The 24,270-nt window shown below is 41.5% G+C and overlaps 1 protein-coding gene and 1 long non-coding RNA gene across 6 annotated transcripts in view; one reads left to right on the top strand and one right to left on the bottom strand.

Moving 5' to 3' along the window:
* Positions 1-24,270, top strand: part of LOC140604636 (uncharacterized) — a 76,865-nt gene that overhangs the window by 32,092 nt on the left and 20,503 nt on the right. For all 4 annotated transcript variants that reach the window (XR_012007454.1, XR_012007455.1, XR_012007456.1 and 1 more), the window contains one exon: positions 11,176-11,295. This is a non-coding gene — a long non-coding RNA (uncharacterized lncRNA). The remainder of the gene's footprint in view (positions 1-11,175; positions 11,296-24,270) is intronic.
* On the bottom strand, positions 15,365-19,735 carry CDKN2AIP (CDKN2A interacting protein). 2 transcript variants are annotated; one of them, XM_072775912.1, is made up of 3 exons: positions 19,291-19,735; positions 18,723-18,822; positions 15,365-18,238 (listed from the first exon to the last, which is right to left on the bottom strand). In XM_072775912.1, the coding sequence occupies exons 1-3, from the start codon at positions 19,548-19,550 to the stop codon at positions 18,230-18,232; spliced, it is 369 nt and encodes a 122-aa protein (XP_072632013.1). In that variant the 5' UTR covers positions 19,551-19,735; the 3' UTR covers positions 15,365-18,229. The 2 variants fall into 2 exon arrangements, with proteins under 2 accessions (XP_072632013.1, XP_072632012.1); XM_072775911.1 differs by having other exon boundaries at positions 18,692-18,822; positions 19,291-19,717.

Genomic DNA, 24,270 nt, shown 5'->3' with positions numbered 1-24,270 from the left:
GGTATCAGACTCTCTCTGCATGGAGTTTGTCTGAAAGTACAGTCCTATGGGGCTGGCTCTGTCCTCTCCAGAGGAAGCAGCACTTGCTATTAGTGTGCTATCCTTTGGTTGTGAGATCCACCACGAGTACTTTTTACTGATAAAACAGAGAAGATTGAATAATTTATTCCTTTTACAGATTATATCAGATTTAAGAGCATGTGCTGTGTCTGTGGTTGCCACCTCTTAGCTGTTGGAATGGAATAAAACATTGGAGATCATCTTGGTGAGAACAGCTTCTTCGTGAAGCCAGTGATAACCAAAAAATTAGGGTAGCAGCAGAGAGCTGCTTCCCCTGTATGTGACAGTAGTTTGAAATCCAGGAGAAAGGAAACCACAGTAACCAGACTGAGGTGAATCCATTGTGGGAAAGCACCTGCGCCACCCCATTCTGATCAGTTTTAGGGGGGAGTTTCTGAGGCAAATCCCTTGCCTACTTTTCTTTCGAGGGTATGATTGCTTGAGGTACTTTCAGAGAAAAAAGACTTTGAGAATGGGGACAGCGTGTGCTCCAGGACCTGGGTAGCTTGGTAGGTTTAATGACTAGCTCCTTAGGGAGTGGGGCACGGGAGGCACGCGTTGGAGATCCCGACAACTAATCATTCATATAAGTCACTCTACAGGACCTCTGTTTTGGCGAGCACATCTTTCCCTTTTTATAATTAAAACATCCCTCTGGAGAATGATCCCTGAGGCAGAGAGAACTTGAAGGAACTGTCATCTCCTGCCACCACCACTGCACCACCCCTGCCTGCACCCACGCCCAGCCCTGTGGTCTCAAGGGGATGTCTTTCAAGGGCCTGGCTCAGGATTGCCCCTTTAGCTGGTCCAGGAGCTATCACGGACTTTGTTCTGCTCCTACAGCATTGAATTTGAGTATGTTCTTGGCTCAAGCCATGCTATCTTGCAAAAGCTAAGAGCAAGAGGTGAAGTTTTTCCAGACCTAAAAGCACTATATATTGAACCCTAGAAATCACAGTGCACAGAACCTAACTCTACCATGGGGTGCATTTGGTGTGGATCCAACAGCCTTCAACATATTAGACAGGCTGTCTCTCAGACTTCTAGCCTCTGAAATGTGGGCCTGAGGGGTGCAACTGAGCTCTCAGAAGGTCTGATGTGACCCTTGCCAACTCACCACATTATCTTTTGAGGGTCTGGGTCCAGAAGTTTCAACTTCTCTTTGTCTTTGGAGAATATTGTTGATCTTTCTGCAGAGTATCCCGACTGTGCTGACTTCATTCTATATCCTTTAAAAAAGTAAGTTCTGATTTATCCAAGTGGTATCTAGGTCTGGACCTTCATGGAGCCAAAACTGCTGTTAATATTGGTCAGTAAATTATTCATGCACCTCCACCTGCACCCCATGAGACAGACATGTAACCTAAGTTTAGCAATTTGGATTTTCTTTCCTGAGAACCCGAAGCTTGAGTTAAATTACAGAACATAGAATGGTTGGAACTGGATTGTTTTGATGACAGTACCTTGATGAAATTGTCTCTGGGGCACCTGGCTGGCTCAGTTAATAGAGCATGTGACTCTCAATCTCATTGTTGTGAGTTCAAGCCCCTCCCCCCACCCCCAGGGGTAGAGTCTACTTTTAAAAAGAGAGAGAGAAGTTGTCTGTCTCTGCTACTTAGATTTTTATTTTCGGCATAGTGGTTTTTAAGTTTTTATTTTAGGGCAGCCCAGGTGGCTCAGCAGTTTAGCGCCACCTTCAGCCCAGGGCCTGATTCTGGAGATCTGGCATCGAGTCCCACATCAGGCTCCCTGCATGGAGCCTGCTTCTCCCTCTGCCTGTGTCTCTGCCTCTCTCTTTCTCTCTCTCTCTGTTTGTGTGTGTGTGTCTCTCATGAATAAATAAATAAAATATTTAAAAATAAATAAATAAGTAAATAAACGTTTTTATTTAAATTCTAGTTAGTAAACATACAGTGTTATATTAGTTTAAGGGGTATACAATATAGTGATTCAGCACTTCCACACACCAGCTAGTGCTCATCCCCCAACCCACCTCCCCTCTGCTAACCATCAGTTTGTTCTCTTTCATTAAGAGACCTTCCCTCTTCTCTTCTCTTCTCTTCTCTTCTCTTCTCTTCTCTTCTCTTCTCTTCTCTTCTCTTCTCTTCTCTTCTCCTCTCCTCTCCTCTCCTCTCCTCTCCTCTCCTCTCCTCTCCTCTCCTCTCCTCTCCTCTCCTCTCCTCTTCTCGGCTCCACACTCAATGTGGAAGTCAAACTCATGACGCTGAGATCAAGATTCACCTATTTTACAGACTGAAACAGCCAGGCACCCAAAAAAACTATTTCTTGATATGTCTCTCTCCTTTTCTTCCCTTTGCTTATTTGTTTTGTTTCTTAAATTCCACATATTAGTGAAATCATATGATATTTTGTCTTTCTCTGACAGACTTATTTCACATAGCATAATACTCTCTGGCTCCATCCATGTCATTGCAAATGGCTGAATAATATTCCATTGTGTGTGTGTATATATATATACACATACATATATACCACATCTTCTTTATCCATTCTTCTACTGATGGACCACTTGGCTGCTTCCAAATCTTGGCTATGATAAATAATGCTGCTATAAAGGGGTGCATGTATCCCTTTGAATTAGTGTTCTTATATTTTTTTGATAAACCCAGTAGTGCAATTGCTGTATCATAAGATAGTTCTATTAACTTTTTTAAAAGATTTTATTTATTTATTCACAAGAGACACACAGAGAGAGGCAGAGACATAGGCAGAGGGAGAAGCAGGCTCCATGCAGGGAGCCTGATGTGGGACTTGATCCTGGGACTCCAGGATCATGACCTGAGCCAAAGGCAGATGCTCAACTACTGAGCCACCCAGGCACCCCTTTTTAAAAAAACATTTATTTATCCTAGAAAGAGAGAGAGAGAGAGAGCACATGAGTGAGGGGAGGGGTAGAGGGAAAGAATCTCCAAGCAGACTCGCTGCTGAGTGCAGAGCCTGATGGAGGGCTTGATCCCACAACCCCAAGATCGTGGCCTGAGCTAAAACCAAGAGACAGACCTTCAACCAACTGAGCCACCTTGGCACCCCTCTATTTTTTGCTTTTTTTAAAAAAAAAATATTTATTTATTCATGAGAGACACACAGAGAGATAGAGAGAGAGGCAGAGGGACAGGCAGGCTCCACACAGGGAACCGGATGTGGGACTTGATCCCAGGTCTCCAGGATCACGCCCTGGGCCGAAGGCAGGCGCTAACCGCTGAGCCACCCAGGGATCCCCTATTTTTAGCTTTTTGATGAAGCTTCATGCTATTTTCCACAGTGGCTGCACCAGTTTGCATTCCTACCAGTGGTGCAGGAGGCTTCCTTTATCTCCACATCCACTCCAACACCTGTTGTTTCTTGTGCTATTGATTTTGGCCGTTCTGACAGATGCAAGGTGGTATCTCATTATAGTTTTGATTTGCATTTCCCTGATGATAAGTGATGACGACCATCTTTTCATGTGTCTGTTAGCCATCTGTGTCACTTCTTTGGAGAAATGTCTGTTCATGTCTTCTGTCCATTTTTTAATTGGATTTTTGGGGTTTGGGGGTATTAAGTTCTATAAATTCATTATTTATTTTAGATTCTAACCCTTTATCAGATATGTCATTTGCAAATATCTTCTCTTATTCCAAAAATTGCTTTTTAGTTTTGCTGATTGTTTCCTTCACTGTGCAGAAGCTTTTTATGTTGACAAAGTCCCAATAGTTTATTTTTGCTTTTATTTCCCTTGCCTCGGGAGACATATCTAGAATGAAGTTGTTATGGCCGACGTCAAAGAAGTTACTGCCTATGTTCTCTTCTAGGATTTTAATGATCTTAGGTCTCACATTTATATCTTTAATCCATTTTGAGTTTATTTTTGTGTATGGTAAGAAAGTGGTCCAGTCTCATTCTTTTGCATATAGCTGTCCAGTTTTCCCAACACCATTTGTTGAAGACACCATTTTTTCCCCGTTGCATATTCTTTCCTGTTTTGAGATTAATTGACCACATAATTGTGCGTTTATTTCTGGATTTTCTATTGTGTTCTATTGACCTATGTGTTTTTGTGCCAGTACCATACTATTTTGATTACTACAGCTTTGTAATATAACTCGAAGTCCAGAATTGTGATGTCTCCAGCTTTGCTTTTCTTTTTCAAGATTGCTTTAGCTATTTGAGCCCTTTTGTGGTTCCATAAAAATTTTAGGATTGTTAATTTTCATTCTGTGAAAAATTCTGTTGGTATCCTGATAAGGATTGCATTAAATGTACAGACTGATTGCTTTGGATAGTATAGACATTTAAAATATTTGTTCTTCCAGGACACCTGGGTAGCTCAGTGCTTGAGCATCTGCCTTTGGCTCATGATCACTCCATGTGATCCCAGAGTCCTGGGATGGAGTCCCACATTAGGCTCTTCACAAGGAGCCTGCTTCTTCCCTCTGCCTATGTCTCTTCCTCTCTCTGTGTCTCTCATGAATAAATAAATAAAATCTTAAAACAACAACCCCCCCCAATATTTGTTCTTCCAATCCATGAGTATAGAACGTCTTTTCATTTCTCTGCATCATCTTCATTTTTGTTCATTGGCATTTTATAGTTTTCAGAGTACAGGTCTTTTACCTCCTTGGTTAGGTTTATTCTGAGATATCTTATTTTGGGGGGTACAATTGTAAATGGGATTGTTAATTTTTCTTCTTGCTACTTCATTATTCATTTTCATTATTGGTGTATAGAAATGCAGCAAATTGCTGTACATTGATTTTGTATTCTGTGGCTTTACTAAATTTGTTTATCGGTTTTAGCAGCTTTTTGTTGGAGTCTTTCGGGTTTTCTACATATAGTTTCATTTCATCTGCAAACAATGGAAGTTTTTATTTCTTCCTTACCAATTTGTCTTTTATTTCCTTTTGTTGTAACTGTTGTGGCTAGGACTCCAGTACTATGTTGAATAGAAGTAGTAAGAGTGGACATCCTTGTCTTGTTCCTGATCTTAGGGGAAAAGTTTTCAGTTTTCCCCCATTAAGGATGTTAGCTGTGGGTTTTTCAAATATGGCCTTTATTAGGTTTAGGTATGTTCCCTCTAAACCTACTTTGTTGAGGGTTTTTATCATGAATGGATGTTGTATTTTTTCTGTATCTATTGAAATGATCATATGACTCTTATCCTTTCTCTTGATGTGATGTATCACACTGATTTGTGACTGTTGAACCACACTTGCATCCCAGGAATAAGTTTCGTTTAACTATGGTGGTTGATTTTTGTAACGTATCATTGAATTCAGTTTCCTAGTATTTTGTTGAGAATTTTCGCATCCATATTCATCAGGGATTCTTGCCTATGGTTCTCTTTTTTAGTGGTGTGTTTATCTGGTTTTGGTATCCGGGTAATGCTGATTTCATAGAATGAATTTGGAAATTTTCCTTCATTTTCTATTTTTTGGAATTGTTTCGGAAGAATCAGTATTAATTCTTTAAATGTTTGGTAGAATTCGCCTGTGAAGCCATCTGGTCCGAGACTTTTGTTTGTTGGGAGTTTTTTTATTACTGGCTCAATTTCTTTGCTTGCTATTGGTCTGTTCAGATTTTCTATTTCTTCCTGTTTCAGTTTTGGTAGTTTTTATGTCTCTAGGAATTTAATCCATTTCTTCTAGGTTGTCCCATTTGTTGGCATATAGTTTTTCATAACTTTTTAAAAAGACTTTATTTTTAAGAAATCTGTACACCCAGCATGGGGCTCAAACATACATCCTTGAGGTCGAGAGTTGCACACTCCACTGACTGAGCCAGCCAGCGCCTCCCTAATATTCTCTTATGATTGTATTTCTGTGGTGTTGGTAATTATTTCTCCTCTCTCATTTGAAATTTTATTTGAGTCCTCTTTTGTCTTGATAAACCTGGCTACAGGTTTATCAATTTTAGTGATTTTTTTCAAAGAACCAAGTCCTGGTTTCATTGATTTGTTCTATTGTTGTTGTTTTTTTTTAGCTTGTATATCATTTATATCTGCTCTAATGTTCATTATTTCCTTCCTTTTGCTGGTTTTAGGTTTTGTTTGTTGTTCTTTTTCTAGCTCCTTTATGTGTAAGGTTAGGTTGTTTGAGATTTTCCTTGCTTTGTGAGGAAGCCTTGTATTGCTATATACTGCCCTCTTAGAACTGACTTTGTTTTGTTGTTTTCATTTTCATTTGTTTCAGTGTACGTTTTTATTTTTTCTTTTACTTCCTGGTTGACCCATTCATTATGTAGTAGCATGGTATTTAATATTCATGTGTTTGTGGTCTTTCCAGATTTTTTCTTGTGGCTGACTTCTAGTTTCATAGCATTGTGATCTAAAAAGATGCGTGGTATGACTTTGATGTTTTTGAATTTGTCGAGACTTGTTTTGTGGCCTTATATGTGATCTATTCCGGAGAATGTTCCATATGTACTTGAAAAGAATGTATTCTGTTGTTTTAGGATGGAATGTTCTGAATATATGTTAAACCCATCTGGGGACATCTGGGTGGCTCAGCAGTTAAGCGCCTGCCTTTGGCTCAGGGCGTTATCCTGGAGTCCTGGGATCAAGTCCCACATTGAGCTTCCTGCAGGGAGCCTGCTTCTCCCTCTGCCTATGTCTCTGCCTCTCTCTCTGTGTCTCTCATGAATAAATAAATAAAATATTTAAAACTAAATAAATAAATAAATAAACCCATCTATTCCAGTTTGTCATTCAAAGTCATTGTTTCCTGGCTAATGTTCTGTTAAGATGATTTGTACATTGTTATAAGTGGGGTGTGAAAGTTCCCTATTGATTAGTTATTTTATGTTATTAACTGTTATTATGTATTTGGGTGTTCCCATATTGGGTGATAAATATTTACAATCATTATATCTTCTTGTTGGATTGTCCTCTTTATTATTATGTAGTGTCCTTCTCTGTCTCTTGCTAGTTTTTGTTTTAGAGTCTATTTTGTCCAGGAACTCCTGCATGGCTCAGTGGTTGAGCATCTACCTTTGGCTCAGGGTGTGATCCTGGAGTCCTGGGACTGAGTCTCACATCGGGTTCCCTGCATGGAACCTGTGTCTCTGCCTCTCTCTGTGTCTCTCATGAATAAATAAATAAAACCTTAAAAAAAAAGAGTATTTTGTCTGAAATAAGTATTAACTACTCTGGCTTTCTTTTGACATCCATTTGCATGATAGATATTTCTCCATCCCCTCACTTTCAATCAACAGGTGTCTTTAGGTCTAAAATGAGTCTCTTATAGGCATCTGCTGCCTACATTCTTGAGATCTGGTAGTTTAATTTGTCTTTCATTTCAATGAGTAATCTTTCAATAATTTTTGTTTTGCCATTTTAGAATTAATTTCTGTAGCTTGAAACAAAAGAACCCTAACTGAATGGCAAGAAATGGTAAGATTGGACAACTTTTGGGTTAAGCCAGTTGACACAAGAGCCCTTAAGTGGGGAGTAGTGAATTATCAAAACTAATGAGTTAATTTGAGACCTCATCTGATAAGTGCATTTTGTACCCTAAACTCAAGTAAAAGTAAAAATAAAATCAATCCACAAAATAGAAATATTACCTACCACTAAATAAATGGGGCAATTCTGAAGAATATGCTTCTGGAACCAAAGGCAATTCCAAAAGAGGCAGCTTAAAAATGCCTTGAAGATGGTAAAATAATGAAATACAGATATTCTTTCCAAATAAAGACACTCTTTCTTTGAAGCATACAAAATTTCTGTTTTGTAAATTTGCTGCTAAAAAAATCAGATAACTCTGATTTTAGAAGTATACATATTATCTGGAGCAAAACATGTGCTGCCATGTTCCTCATGAACATTTTTCCTTTACCTCTTTAGAATACTCGCAATGAAATATTAGGTATTTGAAGTTAGCCAACGTGGTTTTTCAAATGCCTAGGATGTATTTAACCATTATGACTATAGAGAATGTTCAATCATGTGTTTTAATATCTATATATGCCATTTGGCTATTTGTTCAGCTCTACTTGAGAGTTATAAATTTAAGATGTATTTGGGGCACCTGGCTGGAGTCAGTGAAGTTTGCGACTCTTGATCTCAGGGTTGTGAGTTCGAGGCTCACATTGGATGTAGAGATTACTTAGAAATAAAATATTAAAAAAGAAAAAAAAATGTAGGGCACCTGGGTGGCTCAGTTGGTTAAGTGTCTGACTCTTGATTTTAGCTCAGGTCATGATCCCAGAGTCCTGGAATCGAGCCCCACATTGGACTCGTCACTTAGTGGGGAGTCCACTTATCTTCCTCTCTCTCTCTCTGCCCATCTCCCTGCTCTTTTTCTCCCTCTCTGAAATAAATAAATAAATCTTAAAAAAATTAAGATGTATCTTGCTCAGCAATGACTTGACATTTAACATTAGTGAGATCAGTTAGGCACTAAGTAAATGAAATTAGGCACGGAGCACTTATTTTATAGCTCTTACCACACCCACCAGCCTCATTATGTCAAAGATATAATTCTACTAGCCCCCAAAGAAGTCTTGAAAAACTGCCAACAATTTGTTTGCCATTATAGCTATTATTGTACGCCTTTTATCTGACACTTAAGAGGAAGTCATTCTTAAGGATACTGGGAGTAGAAAGAGGTTCCCTTATTAGACTTCGAGGATTAAATGGCAGAGAAACGACTTGTGATCATTGTTTAAAATACAAATATCCATTTTAATTACATCAATTTATTGAGCTGCACTGTGGGACTCATTTTTAAGCTGCACCACTTTCCATTCTGCATCTGCTCAGCAGGAAAGCAGTAAACACTTGTCATTTATGAAGTTAAAAAGCCAACATTCATAAGATAAATGGTGGTGGTGCTGGTGGTGAATTTGAATCTCTATATGGTAGGCAGAATGATAGACCTCCAGGATATCATGTCCTACTATGTCTTAAGCTCTGAAGCTTGTGAATATGTTACATTACATGGCAAAGGCGAATGAAGATTGCAAATGGAATCAATAAAGTTGATCAGATGATCAACTAATCAAATGATCTTAAAATAGGGTGATTTATCTATGTGAACCTGATGTAATCACAGAGGTCCCTCTGAGAGTAGATGGAGATGTCAGGGGTAGGAAAAAGGATGTGATAGCAGAAGCAGGGTCAAGGTGATGCTATTTGAGGACTTGACCCACTATTTCTAGCCTGTAGATAGAGGAAGAGGCTAAAGAGCAAGGAATATAAGCGGCCCCTGGAAACTGAAAAAGGCAAACCGACTCTTCCTCCGAGCTCCCAAAAGGGGACATGGAGCTGCCAACAACTTAATTTGAGCCCTGGAGACCTACATTGGACTTCTAATCTATAGATTTGTATAGTTTAAGCCACTACAGTTTTGGTAATTTTTTATAGCAGGCGTAGAAAATCAATATGTTGTTAATGTTATTTTGGTTTTCCTGTTATAAGTCAAGACTCAGTGGAAAAGCTTTGCTTTGATATATGATGGCATGGATTTCCTTACATGGGATAGAATTTTAAATTCTAAAGAAGCACCAAAGTCTACACAAAATTCATAGGTCCATTTGATGGGAACAAAGTTGCTTGAGCTGATCTTATTTTCTATGATCCACTCTTTCCCCTCTTGCTTTATACCGACAGAGATCAAAAGGGGTCAGCAATTTTCCCTTTCACTTTTCTCCCAGACCCAACATCACTGAAATTTATGGGATGTCCAACTTCTGAAGGATGTACTAACTTCCATGATTTTAGAAAGTGAAACTCTTAAAAATCTCTGATTTATGTTAGCTCACCTCAGCCAAGTTAACAATCAGGAGAGAATTAATGGAGCAAAGAAATAGATCGAAGGGAAACAGAGATGGGTGGTAGGTTTACATTGAATGTGCAGAAGCAAACCTGATAATTAAGGGACATTATGTGTCTGTGGGAGAGAACACAGAGCACATTCTCTGTTATTCCATATCTGAACTGACATAATTCTTCATCTTCCTGGTTCCTAACTTGCCCCCAAGCTTTGTGAATGGAGAAAAAAAATCCTTAAAATAACTCAAGTAGGTAGTGGAAAGGGAGGTGGGCTGGGGGTTGGGGGACTGGGTGACGGGCACTGAAGGGGGCACTTGACAGGATGAGCACTGGGTGATATGCTATATGTTGGCAAATTGAACTCCAATAAAAAAAATAAATAACCCAAGTAACCTTGCATCACCTGATATGATGTGATTTTATACTGTTGTCTTAGAATCTAGACAAGAATGTGTTGGGCAAAGTAACTCATGACCAAGTATGTATAAATAGTGCCCCTGGCATGGTCAAATACCTTTAACATACACTAGTCCCAAGAACAGTTTGGTTTTTTTGTTTTGTTTTGTTTTGTTTTAAAGATTTTATTTATTTGAGAGTGGGGGAGAGAGAGAGCAAGCACCTGCATGCCAAGAGCAGAGGGAGGGGGAAGCAGACTCCCCACAGAGCAGGGAGCCCAATATGGGGCTCGATCCCAGCACCCCGGGATCATGACCTGAGCCAAAGGCGGATGCTTAAGTGACTGAGCCACCCAGGTGACCCTAAAGTAAGATTTTTAAAATAAGTTTACTCATATAGCAATCTCAGGGGATTCCAAAAAGGGCCACCTTGTTCCACAACTCCAAGGGACATCATTCCTTGGATTAAATGACATCCGCTGCATTCCATGTGAATGATGCCCCCTGGTGTTGTATGACTCTGTGGCTCTGGCCTTAAGATCCTGATGCCTTCAGTACTTCTCTTTGTTTGGATCTCTTGGACCTCACTAAGGAGTGACATGTTCTTTGATTACAGTCGGGATAACAAGGCAGGCTCAGTAAATGAAAACTGTCATTACTCCCACTGCTGCATTACTGACCCCTGAAGGTCATGCTATAGACTAGAGATCAGGACCCATGTGTCTCATGCCTGTTTCCCTTCTTTACCCTTCTTTGCCTCAAAATCTACCTTGCTACCCCTGGTATGGACTTCCCTAAAGTCATATAATCCTTTCCTGCCCTGTAGGAGTTATAATAGTAGAATGACTGCTAAAGAATGTGAATTATGGTGTGTGTGTGGGGGTGAGGACAAGTATTTTCAAAATGTGTCCTTATTTTACCTATATCATATTTCTCTTGATTGCATTGAAGATTTCGAGATGAAAGACAAGGACAGAAGGTGTACATACTTCATCCCATATTGGTTTCACAACTACAGGTTACTATTTGGGAACTCCCTCGTTGAACGTGGCCCACTGTCAGTGCACACAGGTAAGATAAACTAGAAATGCCTCCCTGGACCTCTGTTAGTTCTTATTTCATGAAAACCAATTTTCTTTAGCTGGTATACAAAAACAAAAAACAAAAAACAAACAAACAACAAAAAAAACCCTTAATGATATACAAATGGTGAAGGGTAATGAGACAGGATTCATAATTCGTTTCAACCATTGATTACATCATTGATTATACCATTGCCTCTGTGAATTGTCCTTTGAAGTCTACAAATAGAATGGCTAGAAAATATTTTACAATAATTATTTCAGATACATAGTTGAGCAGTTTCCTTTAAAGTTTACTTCTTTAGGGATGCCTGGGTGGCTCAGTGGTTGTGAACCCGGGATCCTGGGATCTAGTCCCACATGGGGATCCCCGTGGGGAGCCTGCTTCTCCCTCTTCCTTTGCCTATGTCTCTGCCTCTCCCGGTCTCTTGTGAATAAGTAAATCTTTTAAAAAAATAATTAAGTTTACTTCTTTAGAAGCTTCCTAAATAGTCAAAGTTTCTCAAATTTTCCTCAAAGTGTGATTACACTTAGTACTTTCTGGAACATAGGAAACAAAGATCATGGTACCGCATGTTTCATTGGCGTTCACAATGACCGCCCTAGATTAGAACCAAGTCATAGCTTAGTCTTCAGTGAGAACCCTGAATTTGAGTCCCTGCTTCAACATAACACTAGTTCTGTGATTTGAGAGAAACAATTCAAAATGCTCATCAGTTGTCTCATTTGTAAAGATCAACAATACCAACCTCCTCATAGGGTTCAGGAAGGCTTAAATAAGGCCTCAGTAGGGGTACGTGGCTAGCTCAGTCAGTAGAGCATGTGACTCTTGATCTTAGGGTTGTGAGTTCAAGTCCCATGCTGGACATAAAGCTTACTTTAAAAAAAAAAACAAAAGAAAAAAGACAGGCAAATTAACACATCGAAGGCCCAAATAAATGGTAGCTACTCACACGGGAGTTCTTGCAGTACTGATAGTTTTATTTTGTAAACTAGGTATGGACATTCAACTAATAATTATTGGATTTTGTGCACTTCCACAATTATATTTCACAATAAAAAAGAGATGGTAGCTATTTTTAGTTTTATTAAAATGTTAATTTATGTGATGGTCCTTTAAGGCTTACTGGAGTCCCTACTAATTACAAATCCTATATGGTATACTACTTAAAAACAGAGTAATTCCGTTTTGCAGTAAACTGGTGACTTTCTAATACCTGTTGCAGAAGTAAGCTACCTACACTGAGCCTTACAGTTGTTAAGCCCCCTTCTGTTCATGGTCCATAGAGGTGCTGAAGGAATTCAGGGGTGCCACCCTTCTTGAACTAGTTATTTTTAAAAAAATTTATTTATTTATGAGACACACACATCAAGAGGCAGAGACATAGGCAGAGGGAGAAGCAGGCTTCCTATGGGGAGCCCGATGACCCAGGCGTCCCTAAAGTAGTTCTGCTCCTGTTTTATACACTCAGGGCTCCTATTTTTCTTTGAGGATATATGGCCAAAGGAAAGTTTGAAAACCACTGATTACATGTTCAGAACTAGGGTTTTATCATTTCGGTATGTCTAAGCCGTGGTAAACTGATGTACATGACAAATTGTAAGGAAAACACTAGGTGGTTCTTAGCATTTTGGCATGTTACTTTACATTCCTTTTCAAGTTTTATACATTCCTCTTCTATGTAACAGTTTGGTGTATTTACCACTTATGTTGTGATTAGTTCGGTTGCTTCCTAATGACTGCTAACGTGGATTCAGATTCTACTCATAAAAATTCCAAAAATCACAAAAGGTATGTGATTGCTTCCTGTTACAGTTCTGGCATATGAAATCTCTAGTTTTTTAAGAACATCCTGTATGTAACCCTTCCTTTTCAGCATTACATTTTTTTCCCTTTCCAAATTAGCCAATTTAGTTTGGGACTTTGTCCACTACTTTCTTGTTTTGTTTTTTTGCTTTTGGTTTTTTTGCTTTTTGGAAAGGAACAGATAAAGAAAACTTTAAAGATTAATATTCATTTACAGGTAATAATTCAATTTTTTTTCTTTTGAGAAACAGAAAAGTAGAGAGGTATTAAAGCTGGTAAGAAGGGAAGCAAAGTAAAAAGGAATGGTTGCAGCTGGTTAACAACCAAGGTGCGTCCAAGAAAGCCAGGGAAACATGAAATTCTACCAATATCTTTCATGTAGAGTAGTGGGAAAATCAGTGGCTTGACGACCCCTGCAACTTTCTATTTTTGTTGAAATGGTAAAAAAGCTACAAAGAGCATTTCTATTCACCAGCTATATTAAGGATTTTTCAAAAGTCATGGCCGAAATTGATACCCAGAGATTTGCCAGTGAAGTGAGTCAATATAGACTTTAGCACAATCTTTGAGGAAAAATACTCCAAATTCCTCTTAAACTACAGTGACACAATTGTAGAACTGACCTGGTTCCCAGTTGAAGCTGGCTTTGGTTACCTTCTCACTGCTGTTACTAGGATCTAAACAGCTAACAGCTAGCAGCTAGCAGAAGTGTGTACCCAAGAAAGCTGCACTTGGTAAGAAAAACAATGGTCCTTTCACACATAAATTGGAGGCTTTTTCTATGTATTTTATATACATGTGTATACATGTGTGTATGTATAGAATACATATAAAAGGCCTTAGAATTACAGATATCCTTATGACAATTACCCTAGCCAATGGGAGCAGTGTCAGGCCCCCAAAATCCTAAAGTTTAGGATAAAAATTCATAACACCATGCTTCAAAGTCAATTAAGTTTACCATTAAAAGAAAATCCTGATTTTTAGCACCACCAAGAAAAATCAGTTTTAAGACATCATCTCACCTCAATGATTAAAAAATGAAATTCAGTTATTTCCTATCTTGATTATTTACTCTGTGCAAAGTGAGCAAGAGCATGAGCAGTGGGGGAGGAACGGGGTGGTGGTGGTGGTAGGGAGGTCAGGAGAGGGAGAAGCAGACTCCAGAAGCAGGTTCCTTTCTCAGGGCACCCAATCCCAGGACCCGGGTATTAGGACCTGAGCAGAAGGCAACATGAAGGCAAATCTTAACCATCTGAGCCCCAGGCACCCCTACAGAGCTTTCTTTAAAAACTAATTTCAGGGGCACTTGGGTGGCTCAGTTGGTTAAACTCAGGTCATCCCAGGGTCCTGAGATTAAGCCCCACATCAGGGTCTGCAGGGAGCCTGCTTCTCTCCCCATGCCCCAATCGGCCACCGCTCCCCCGGCTCCCTAATAAATTAAATCTTTAAAAAAAATTCAGTTGCACTCTGTAAGGGTTAATTCTCTAGGTGAGAATATTCAAGACATGCAAATACCAAGTAGAAGGATTCATTAAGGAGAAGAGCTCCTGATAGGACTCACTCCAAGGAAATGAGGTTTTGGGAAGATGTTTTGTCACTTAATAAAACTGGTAGAAAACTACTGTCTGGGGGATTTTCAGAAATTTTAGCATTTAGAGAAATGAGAAAGATAAGACAACAAAGCAAGAGCTAGTGCTCTGCAATCAGATATGGGCTTGTATTCATTCCTTCACCAAATTACTTTGTTTCAATTGAAAAATGGGCAGAATAATAGCTACTCCTAAAGTTGTGAGGCAATGAGCATACATAAGCAATTAACGAACTATGGTATATTGCACTGTACCCGACAGTTTAAACGTATCTCCTTTAATCCTCACAGCTCTTTGTATAGGGCGTTAGTCCTATTAGTCCTATTTTACGGATGAAGTTTAAAGGTTTTAATTCCCATAAGGAGCCAAGATTCGATCTCAAGAATAACAGATTGCTACCCAAACCTTGTTTTCTTCTGCACTATACTATCTTGAACTATTGTAAAATACGCATTTCTATCAGGGAGGCTTTACATTTTTATTCAGTATTTTATAAGCTTTTCAAAGGCTATATAGCAAATAATTGTTTATAAACATTTTTACACTAAGCAACTTCCTCCAGTTCTACCTATCAAAAAGTTACTACAATTTAAAATATTTTCAGTAATGTTTATACTAACTTGAAATAAGCCGATTTAGAAAATTGCCAAACCACATAATTAGATACATTACAGAAATTTATTTGTCCTTTGTAATATTTGGCTCGCTTTTCTGGCAATTGTCCCACGAAATACACATTCCAAGACTGAGGAAAGTAATCAGAAGTGCTTTCATGACATTCATCTTATTGCTTCTCGCATCTAAAGGCAGCCCACTTACAGAATGTAGACTTTGGGATCTAATTTCACATCCTCAAAACGAAATCACTGAAGATTATCTGGTAAAATGAAAAGTGATCATTTCAAGTATGTAAGCATCCTTGTCTATTTCTAGAATGTAAAATTGAAGTAACTTCTGAAAATTGTGTTACTTATGCTCAATTTTCCTATCCCAATACAACTAGGGCATTTCTTTGATTTTTCTCTCAACATTATTGCCACTACTGCTCAAGGTGCAGCAGCTAGACAGAAGGCCATAAAGATAACATTTTGGGCGAGTCTTAAGAAAAATTAAACAGAATATACAAAATAAACAGAATCACCTAAAAGACACCAGATTCCATTTCATTACTAACAAACGTAATTCAACTGAACAAGCTCCTAAGAGCTGTGCGTGGCCGTTCCCAGTGTTCTTCTAGACTTGTAAATTAAAAAACCATCTAGTTCTAGATTTACAGACTATAACCTCTCTATCCATACAAAGTTGTGTATCAGCTCTGAAAAATTACCTGATTGTAATTCCTACTGACGAGTAGTGGGAAGCCCATTTGCAGGAACTCATTCTGACTTAGAGCGGGAGAAGAAAAACACGACTTCTTGAAAAGGTAAAATAGCTTAAAGCATTTAATATCTAAACAAATCAATCTGTTAATAGTAGTCACAAAATATGCTTAATATAGAAACCCACATTTATGTCTTTAAGAAAAAAGTGTAAATTGTATTTTACCTCAAACATAAATTAACCCACTTAAAGAATCTGCAGCGGTCAAAATCATGGTGAATTTTAAACAACTTCAGAATAAAATTACCTTAAGTACTTTATACTGCTTTATATCTAAAAAATGCTTACAACTTCTCATAAAAATAGTCTGAGGCAACTATTTTTTCTTTTATTCTTTAACAGACAACATTATGGGCAACATTCTTAAAACCTTAAGCTTCACAGACTTTCAGACATTCAAATACTATGGTCCCCTTTTCTTTGATGTGAAGGTTTATTCAGCTAGGGAAAAAAAAAAGCATGGTAGACAACTTAATACATTTTCACCAAATTCAAAGTACAAAAGTTTTAAGATTCTACAGAACTACACATCGTACCTAATGGATCATTAAAAATAGAAGACAGTATTTTCTTCAGCAAATAAAACAGCATAATGGTATGCTGTTAATGCATACTTTTGAATATGTACTGTCAATCATAAATTATTTACAACTTCTACTGTGTGAAGAGAACTAGAATGTAAATTTTCTGCAAAACTGGAAAAAAGCAATACAAAATTTGTGAAAGCCTGTGTTTCATATTATACAAAAGTAAGCCAGTTTTTCTCTTCAAATACCAGACATTATATGCAGTGGTATTCTGGACGAATTATAATAATTCTTGAGGATGTTTTAATGCTGGCGGTAAGTTTACCGGCCTTGACTCTTCATCAAGCAGGACCAGATCTTCTATTTCACTGCCTCTGTATTTCCTTTTACATATCTTTACCACTACTTTCTTCTTGAGAAATAACTTCAGTGCTTCTCTTGATGCAACAGCTTTTGCATTTTCTTTGCTTTTTCCACAGCCAGTGCCCAAATACACAGACTTGCACCTCAACTCACAAACAATACTTTCTTGAGAGCTTTTATTTTGAGGCAGATCTGCTAGTTCTTTTAGCGGAACAAAAAACACATCCAGTGTTGCCTTCAGAGCTTCAATAGCTGCGTTTAGGAGCTCGCCATGATTCACATTGGGACTAAAGCCACCAACAGCTACCAACTTCCACGCCACCGTCTTATACAGTCTGTTGAAAAACGGCTGTTTCTGTTTCACATCTTCATTGGTTAACTTGCAACAAGAAAATTTGACAGAACTCTCACTTGACTGTGAAGTACTTTTAGAAGGCAACTGTGATGTGCTAGTCTGAGAACTACTCTTAGAAGCCAGCTGGGACACACTTGCTAAGGAAGTGCTTTTGGAAACCAGAGATCCGCTGGTCTGGGAGCTGCTCTTGGAAGCTAACAGTGATGCAGCTACCTGCGAAGTGCTTTTGGAAGTCAGCAGAGATGTACTTGTCGATGTGCTGCTCTTGGGAGTTAGTAGGGATGTGCCTGATGAGGAAGTATTTTTAGAAACAGATGAAGAAACACTTGCCTCTGAACTAGTTTTGGAAGTTAACCCACCTGAAGCTGTCTCTGAACTAGGCTTGGAAGACAACAGTGGCAGCTCTCCTTCTGAGCTTCCAGAGGAGCCCAACAAGGGCACCTCAATCTCCGAGATACTTTGAGAAGCTGAGACTGAAGAACCTTCCAAAGCACTCTTTTTAGGTGATCCACTTTGTTGTCTGGAATCAGTAGATTGGGTCATGTGACTATTCACACTGGATTTCAACAACGAAGAAACAATGGAGGCTGAACCATGTTTATCTGGAGCTTCTGATTCCAAAGCTTTTCCAGACCCTGCCGCTGTTACCTGAGAGGAAATGCTGCTACTATTTTGGCTGGAAAGAGATCGATCTCCATCACCTGTAGAGCTATTCTGACTCGAGGTGCCAGAGCTTCGAGTGGCGTTCCCACTTTCTGGCTTCACAGATGACCCCGTACATGTTGAGCTGTTTTCCTGCTGAGCTGATGCACGTTCTGTTTTGGCAGAAAGTTTTGCATGCTCTTGCTCAACTGCAGAATTGTTTCTTCCTTCTAGGAGTCGTTTCTTCGCTGGCTCTTCTACCCCTTCTAAAAAGAAGGAAAACAGATATGTGACTAAGTCTAGCTCGTATGCATCACCTGAAAATTTACAAGACAGATACTTGTCAAAAGAAAGACAGAAGTCCAAAAAAAAAAAAAAAAAAAAAATCAGGACTAGTAATTTCTTTAAGAAAGAAAATGCGGAATAACTTCATTAATTTCTTACAACAGTGTTGAATAATAGAATTTAATTTCTGATATTAAACAAAATCAACGGCATAGACATTCGACACTTGAAATCTAACGCGGTCAAAGTTAACTATCAAAACCAGTGCCTGAAACACACACACACACACACACAATTGAGGCTTTAACATTCCAACTTGATTAATAACATCGTATACATTCTAGCTTGTTAAAAAAAATTAATTATACAATTCCTAATTATATCAAACTTATGTTCTAAACTCCTATGTATGTTCACATCTATGATCTGCTAACCATTGCTACTCGATATCCCTCTTTTCTTCACCTTGGCAACCAGTTCGTCTCTTGTTGTATGGATTGGAGCATCTGTCACTTTGATGCCTTCAGCCATACTAAGTATTTTATCCATAACTTTTTGTGGGTACCTGAAGGAGGAAAAACAAAACAAAAAACAAAAAAAACAAAAAGACGCTTTTAAAAAGTGTTTTTTCCCCAAGCTACCACTCTGGGTGTGCAAAAACAAACAAACAAACAGAAACAGGCCACAGGAACTGCATTTCCTGGTTGTGATCAAGAAAAGTGTACGAGCCGCCAGGAACTTTCGGTTTCCTGCAACCCCAGAAACCCACGCCCCAGGGGCAGGGGGGCGGGGTGCTCCCCGAGCGCGCGGCCGGCCGAGCCCCCAGCGGCCTCCCCCCCGCCCCCCGCCCCCCACCCCCCGCCCAGCGCGGGGCCGGCTGTTGCCGCCGCGGCTTCTGGCTGAGGCGCCCCGCTCGGCCTCAGAGGGCGGCCCGTCCCGCGGCTTCCCGCGCTTCCCGCCTTCCCCTCGCCGCTGAGGCCTGGCGGCGGCTGACACAACCGGGAGGGCCGGGCAGGGGCGCTTCCTCACTCACCGGCACCCGAGAAAGACGTGGTTCGCCCAGGCCATGGAGAAGGAGACGAGCTGCTGCAGCTGCCGATGGCGGCTCCCGCTCTCGGCGTCGGCAGCTGCCTCCGCGTCAGGCCCGGTCGGGGCCAGGCCCCCGGCGTTGCGGAGCAGGAACTCCCGGCGGTGGCGCCAGTGTTTGTCAGTCTCGCCGTCGCAGCGCAGCGCCTCCACCCAGGCGGCCGCCCGCGGGTTCTGGCTCAGGTACTCCGACACCTCCTGCGCCATGTTGGGCCTGCGGGGCGCGGAGGCCGCGAGCAGACGCTGCGCCGGGAAGAGAGGCGGGTGCGCGCGGGCGGCGAGCGGCCCTGTCAGCGCGGCCTGCACCGCGGCCCTCCGGAGAACGCCCCTCGCGACGCCCGAACGCCACACAACAGCGCCCGCGGCCGCCGAACCGCCCACTTCCGCCCGCCGCCGGCTCCTTCCCTTTTATAACCTCGCCGCCGCCGAGCGCCCGCGCGTCCTTCCGGCGCGGGCCGGCTCTCCCAGGACGCTTTGCGGCGCCCCGGCCGGGCGGGGGGTAGGGAAGGGAGGGGAGGGGAGGGGGCGGGGCGGGCGAGCGCAGGGGGAGGCGAGCGCTCGCGCCTCCCGCTCCCGCCTCCCGCTCCAGCCTCTGCCCGGGGCGCCCCGGCTTCGGCTTTGTGACGCCGCCGCGCTCCCGCCGCCTCCCTCCCTCCCGCGCCCCGCCGGGCGCGCGTACGGAGCGGGGCCCGAACGCACGAGAGCCCGCCCCCCGTCTCTTCGATCCCGTCCGAGCGCCGTCCCGGGTGTAGACGGGCGAGGCCTTCGGAGGCGGCCCCGGACGCCGCGGCGTTTTACGAATGTGCAAGGGTTTGCGTGTAAATAGCAGGAGGGGGGCGGGGCGGGGGCGGCGTCTGGGCAAGTGGGCTCCCGCGCGCCGGCCCCGCGGCCCGGGCGGCTCCGAGCCTCTCCGCGTGCCCCGTCTTCTCCCCCCTTGCGTCCGTTTCCGCTGCGTGACGTCCACGCTTGACCTTCCTGGAGGCTTTTGCAGCGTTTTCTTCCCTCTTGCGTTCGTTTGCATTGCATGATGTCCACGCTCAACAACATTCCTGGAGGCTTTTGCAGCGTCTTCTCCCTCCTTGCGTTCGTTTCCGCTGCGTGAGGTCCACGCTTGACCTTCCTGGAGGCTTGCTTAGCGCCACGCGTCCAGTCTCAGGGACACGTGCTTTCGGGATGAATCCCTTTTAGTAAGGGGCGGTGCAATCATCCCAAATTACGAGGCACAAAGGAAATTTTCCTTGCGTTCAGTGTTTGTGGACTTTGGTTCGAAAATGGCTCGAATCCGGATGATCAAGCCAAAAAAAAAAAAAAAAAAGCCACTTAAACTCGATTAAGATTTTTTTTTTCTTTAACGTAATTTATATACATGCAGGAGTGATCACCATCTATCATGTGAAAATAACACAGCCCACTCTCCGGTTAGCACCTAGTGAAACTTGGTAAAAAGGCGGGCACAAAGGAGTTTTGAAGCTTAGGATGTTGCTTCTCATTTGGTTCTTCTTTCCTCCTTTTCTTTTTTTAAAGATTTTTATTTATTTATGATAGTCACAGAGAGAGAGGCAGAGACACAGGCAGAGGGAGAAGCAGGCTCCACGCAGGGATCCCGATGCCGGACTCGATCCCGGGTGTCCAGGGTCACACCCTGGGCCGAAGGCAGGCGCCAAACCACTGAGCCGCCCAGGCGTCCCTCTTTCCCCCTTTTCATTGAAAATTTCTGAGTCTTGAAGAGGGGTGAAAGGCTGCGGAACTCTGACAATTTAAAAGACAAGACATTTTATGGGTTTTGCTATCATGAAGTCTTTGGCCGTGGGGGGAAAAGGGTGAGTAAAAGAATCGGTGATGACATACCTCCATCATATGTGTGCATTTTAAGCCAAGGATTTTCTCATTTCCTTCTTGCCATGTAGCCTTCTACCTATGAGGTTTCATTGCCTTGAGAACAAATAGTGCCCGGATTCCAAAATGATTTTTTAGAATTACAATAAAAGCAATATGGTCTGAAAGCTGGAGTACTTTTCAAGAACCAGGTGCTTGCCAGAAAGAAAAGATAAATGTATTTTTCATTCTTAAAAAAGTTGACTTTACATATATAGAGAGATTCAGGGCATAGACCATGGTCCACAAAGTTAAGAAGAATGGCATAAAGGGACACTTGGTGGCTCAGTGGTTGAGCCCCTGCCTTGGGCTCAGGTCCTGATCCTGGGGTCCTGGGATCCAGCTCCCTGCATGGATGGAGCCTGCGTCTTCCTCTGCCTGAGTCTCTCTCTCTCTCTCTCTCTGTGTCTCTCATGAATAAATTTTAAAAATCTTAAAAAGAATCTTAAAAAAAAAAAACAAGAATGGTATATATTAAAAAAAAAAAAAAAGACACGTGGGTGGCTCAGCTGGTGAAGCATCTGCCTTTGGCTTCAGGTCATGATCCCCGGGTCCTGGGCTGGGGCCCCCACATCAGGCTCCCTGCTCAGTGGGGAGCCTGCTCCTCCTTCTGCCCCTCCCCCTACTCATTCTCTCTAGCTCTCTCTCAAATTCTTTTAAAAAATATAAATATTAAAAAAAGGAAAAATCGTTCTCACCCAATGGAGACACATTCTTTTTTGGGGGCTGTGGAAGAAATTCTGAGAAAAAAGGCAAGAAGAGAATTTAGAAAAATCAATGTGAGTGGAGGAGAAGGTGAGGGGGAAGTGTTGGCTCTGTCTGGACCTTTGGGAGAAGACTGCCCATTTAGTGCCCTGAGCCACCTTGGGCTGGCCTCTATAGAGATTTTGTTTATTCATGAGAGACACAGAGAGAGAGTCAGAGACATGGGCAGGAGAAGCAGGCTCCCCATGGGGAGCTGGATGCAGGACTCGATCCCAGGACCCCGGAATCACGACTTGGGCGAAAGGCAGATGCTCAACCATTGAGCCATCCAGGTGTCCGAAGAAGAGAATGTTTTAAGAAGACAGTGGTCCCCTACATCAGTAGCTGGGGGAGAAATCAAGGAAGAAGGATACTGCTGTTAATGGACTGAGGTTGGAACCACTGGTGAGCTTAACACAAGTAGTTTTGGTGGAGTGATAGAGACACAACACTGGAGCTCAGGAGGAGGAAAAGGAGATATTTGACTTGGTGTTTGAAGGAGAGAAGAGAGGGGAAGCCGGACAGGGTCATGGCATCCATACAGGTTTGAATAAGGTGGGAGAGGCTTGAGCAGCTGCATCTGTGACTGGGAGGAGCCAGTAGAGCAAGAGTTTGAAGGAAAAAGGGGTAACAATTTCTGAAGGGATGGGAGAGGGATCCTACACACAGGTAGAGAGATTAACCTCAGGTAGAAGGAGAGACACCTCCCCGGTTTTCAAGGGAAAAAAGTGGGCTTGTAAGTTTGGAGGTGAGAAGCTGAGATGGAGCCCATGTAGTGGAAGATGCTGGAAATGGACATTCTAGATAGGGAGCAAGCTGCCTAGATGAACAGATCCTTTTAAGTTCTGGCCAATTTTTTAAAAATTAGAAAGTATGCATGCTCACAGAAATGAAAGAGTTAAAGGGAAATAAAAGGCATAAAAGGAAAGTAAAAATCTCTCCCCCTTCTCATCCCTAGTCCCACTGTTAAAATAACAGCATTTATTTACAAATTTATGTCCTCTTTTATCTTTGCTTCTTTGGGCGGTTATTTTTGTAACTAGGTTATGTGCTAATGTTTCTATTTCTTGATTTTTCAACTTTAAGAAGTATTTATTCCTCTGAATGTGAAAGGTGATAAATCCTATCACTTATACTATCCCTTCCTTTTCCCAATTGTTGTTCTATTTTTATTATTCTTCTGTTGGCCACCTGTCATACATTTAAATATTATACTTAATCTTTAATTTCTTAGTCTCCTAATTTTAGACAATCAGCTGTAGATATCCATATCATGTAAGAAAATCCTGGAAAAATTGGGCACCTGGGTGGCTGAGACCTGGCCTTTGGCTCAGGTCATGATCACAGGGTCCTGGGATCACAGGATGTAGCCCCCGCATTGGACTCCCTGCTCGGTGGGGAGTCTGCTTCTCCCTCTCCTCCTCACTCATGCCTGTGCTCTTTCTCTCTCTCTCTCAAGTAAATAAATAATCTTAAAAAAGAAAATTCTGGAAGAGAGACCATAAGGTAGATAATTGGGCATTCACAAAGTCTGGCTTTCAGAGAAAATGCAGTCGCTAGTGGTAATTTCACAAAAGGTGGAAAATTCTGAAGTGTTCCTATTTCCCTGCATGATTTGTGACATTTGTGTTCACAGTAATCCCTAACATTAATAAATGTCAATGAATTTGTTTGCTTCTTTGAGAATTAAATAAGATTATGAAGTTACATCTTTCATGGGGGTTAGCTTCCCAAATCAATATGTAAATGAAGGAGATGATATGATTTTACTACTTTTTTCAATGGCAAAGCAATTACCTCAGTTTTAGAAAGACCCCTTGGGCATCTACTGATGTGGAGAAGTGGAGAATTAGGGACTTTCTCTTTAGGCTCGCAAATTCTAGTTTGATTAATTTTCATTGCAAGTGACAAAACAAATTATGATTTAAAATGGCTTCTGCTTAAACACAAAGGGGATTTATTGCCTGTATTTTTGACAGACTAGGGAATAAACCATGGGATCCAGGTACTCAAATAACATAATCGGGAAGCCTATTCCTCTTCATCGCTTTCTCTGTGTCAGCCTCAATCTTGGGCAAGCTCTCCCTGCATAGAGGTAAGATGGTTCCGGTAGCCCACAGCATCTACATCCTCTCTAGCTCAGCAACATGAGAACTCTTTCTTGATAGTTCCTGCCAATGTCTGGAGGTTCTTTTGGGAATCCATTTATTCCTTAAATAAACACTCTAGTCAGGGGTATGAAATATTCCAATTGTGTAGGTCTGAGTCACGTGGTCACCCTGAGAATAATAAAACACTTGAGTAGGAT

The sequence above is a fragment of the Canis lupus genome, chromosome 15 (genome assembly GCF_048164855.1).
Source record: "Canis lupus baileyi chromosome 15, mCanLup2.hap1, whole genome shotgun sequence".
NCBI lineage: Eukaryota > Metazoa > Chordata > Mammalia > Carnivora > Canidae > Canis > Canis lupus.
The sequence above is the reverse complement of the archived record's forward strand: the minus strand, read 5'-3'. Positions and strand labels throughout refer to the sequence as shown.

Bases quoted from the DNA above. Each gene is read 5' to 3' on its own strand.
- CDKN2AIP (XM_072775911.1), bottom strand. From the start codon at position 19,550: ATGGCGCAGGAGGTGTCGGAGTACCTGAGCCAGAACCCGCGGGCGGCC. The intron at 18,823-19,290 runs GTGAGTGAGGAA...TTCCTCCTTCAG, and splicing joins CACGTCTTTCTCGGGTGCCG to GTACCCACAAAAAGTTATGG. The intron at 18,239-18,691 runs GTTAGCAGATCA...CCTTCTTTTTAG, and splicing joins AGGGATATCGAGTAGCAATG to AAGGGGTAGAAGAGCCAGCG.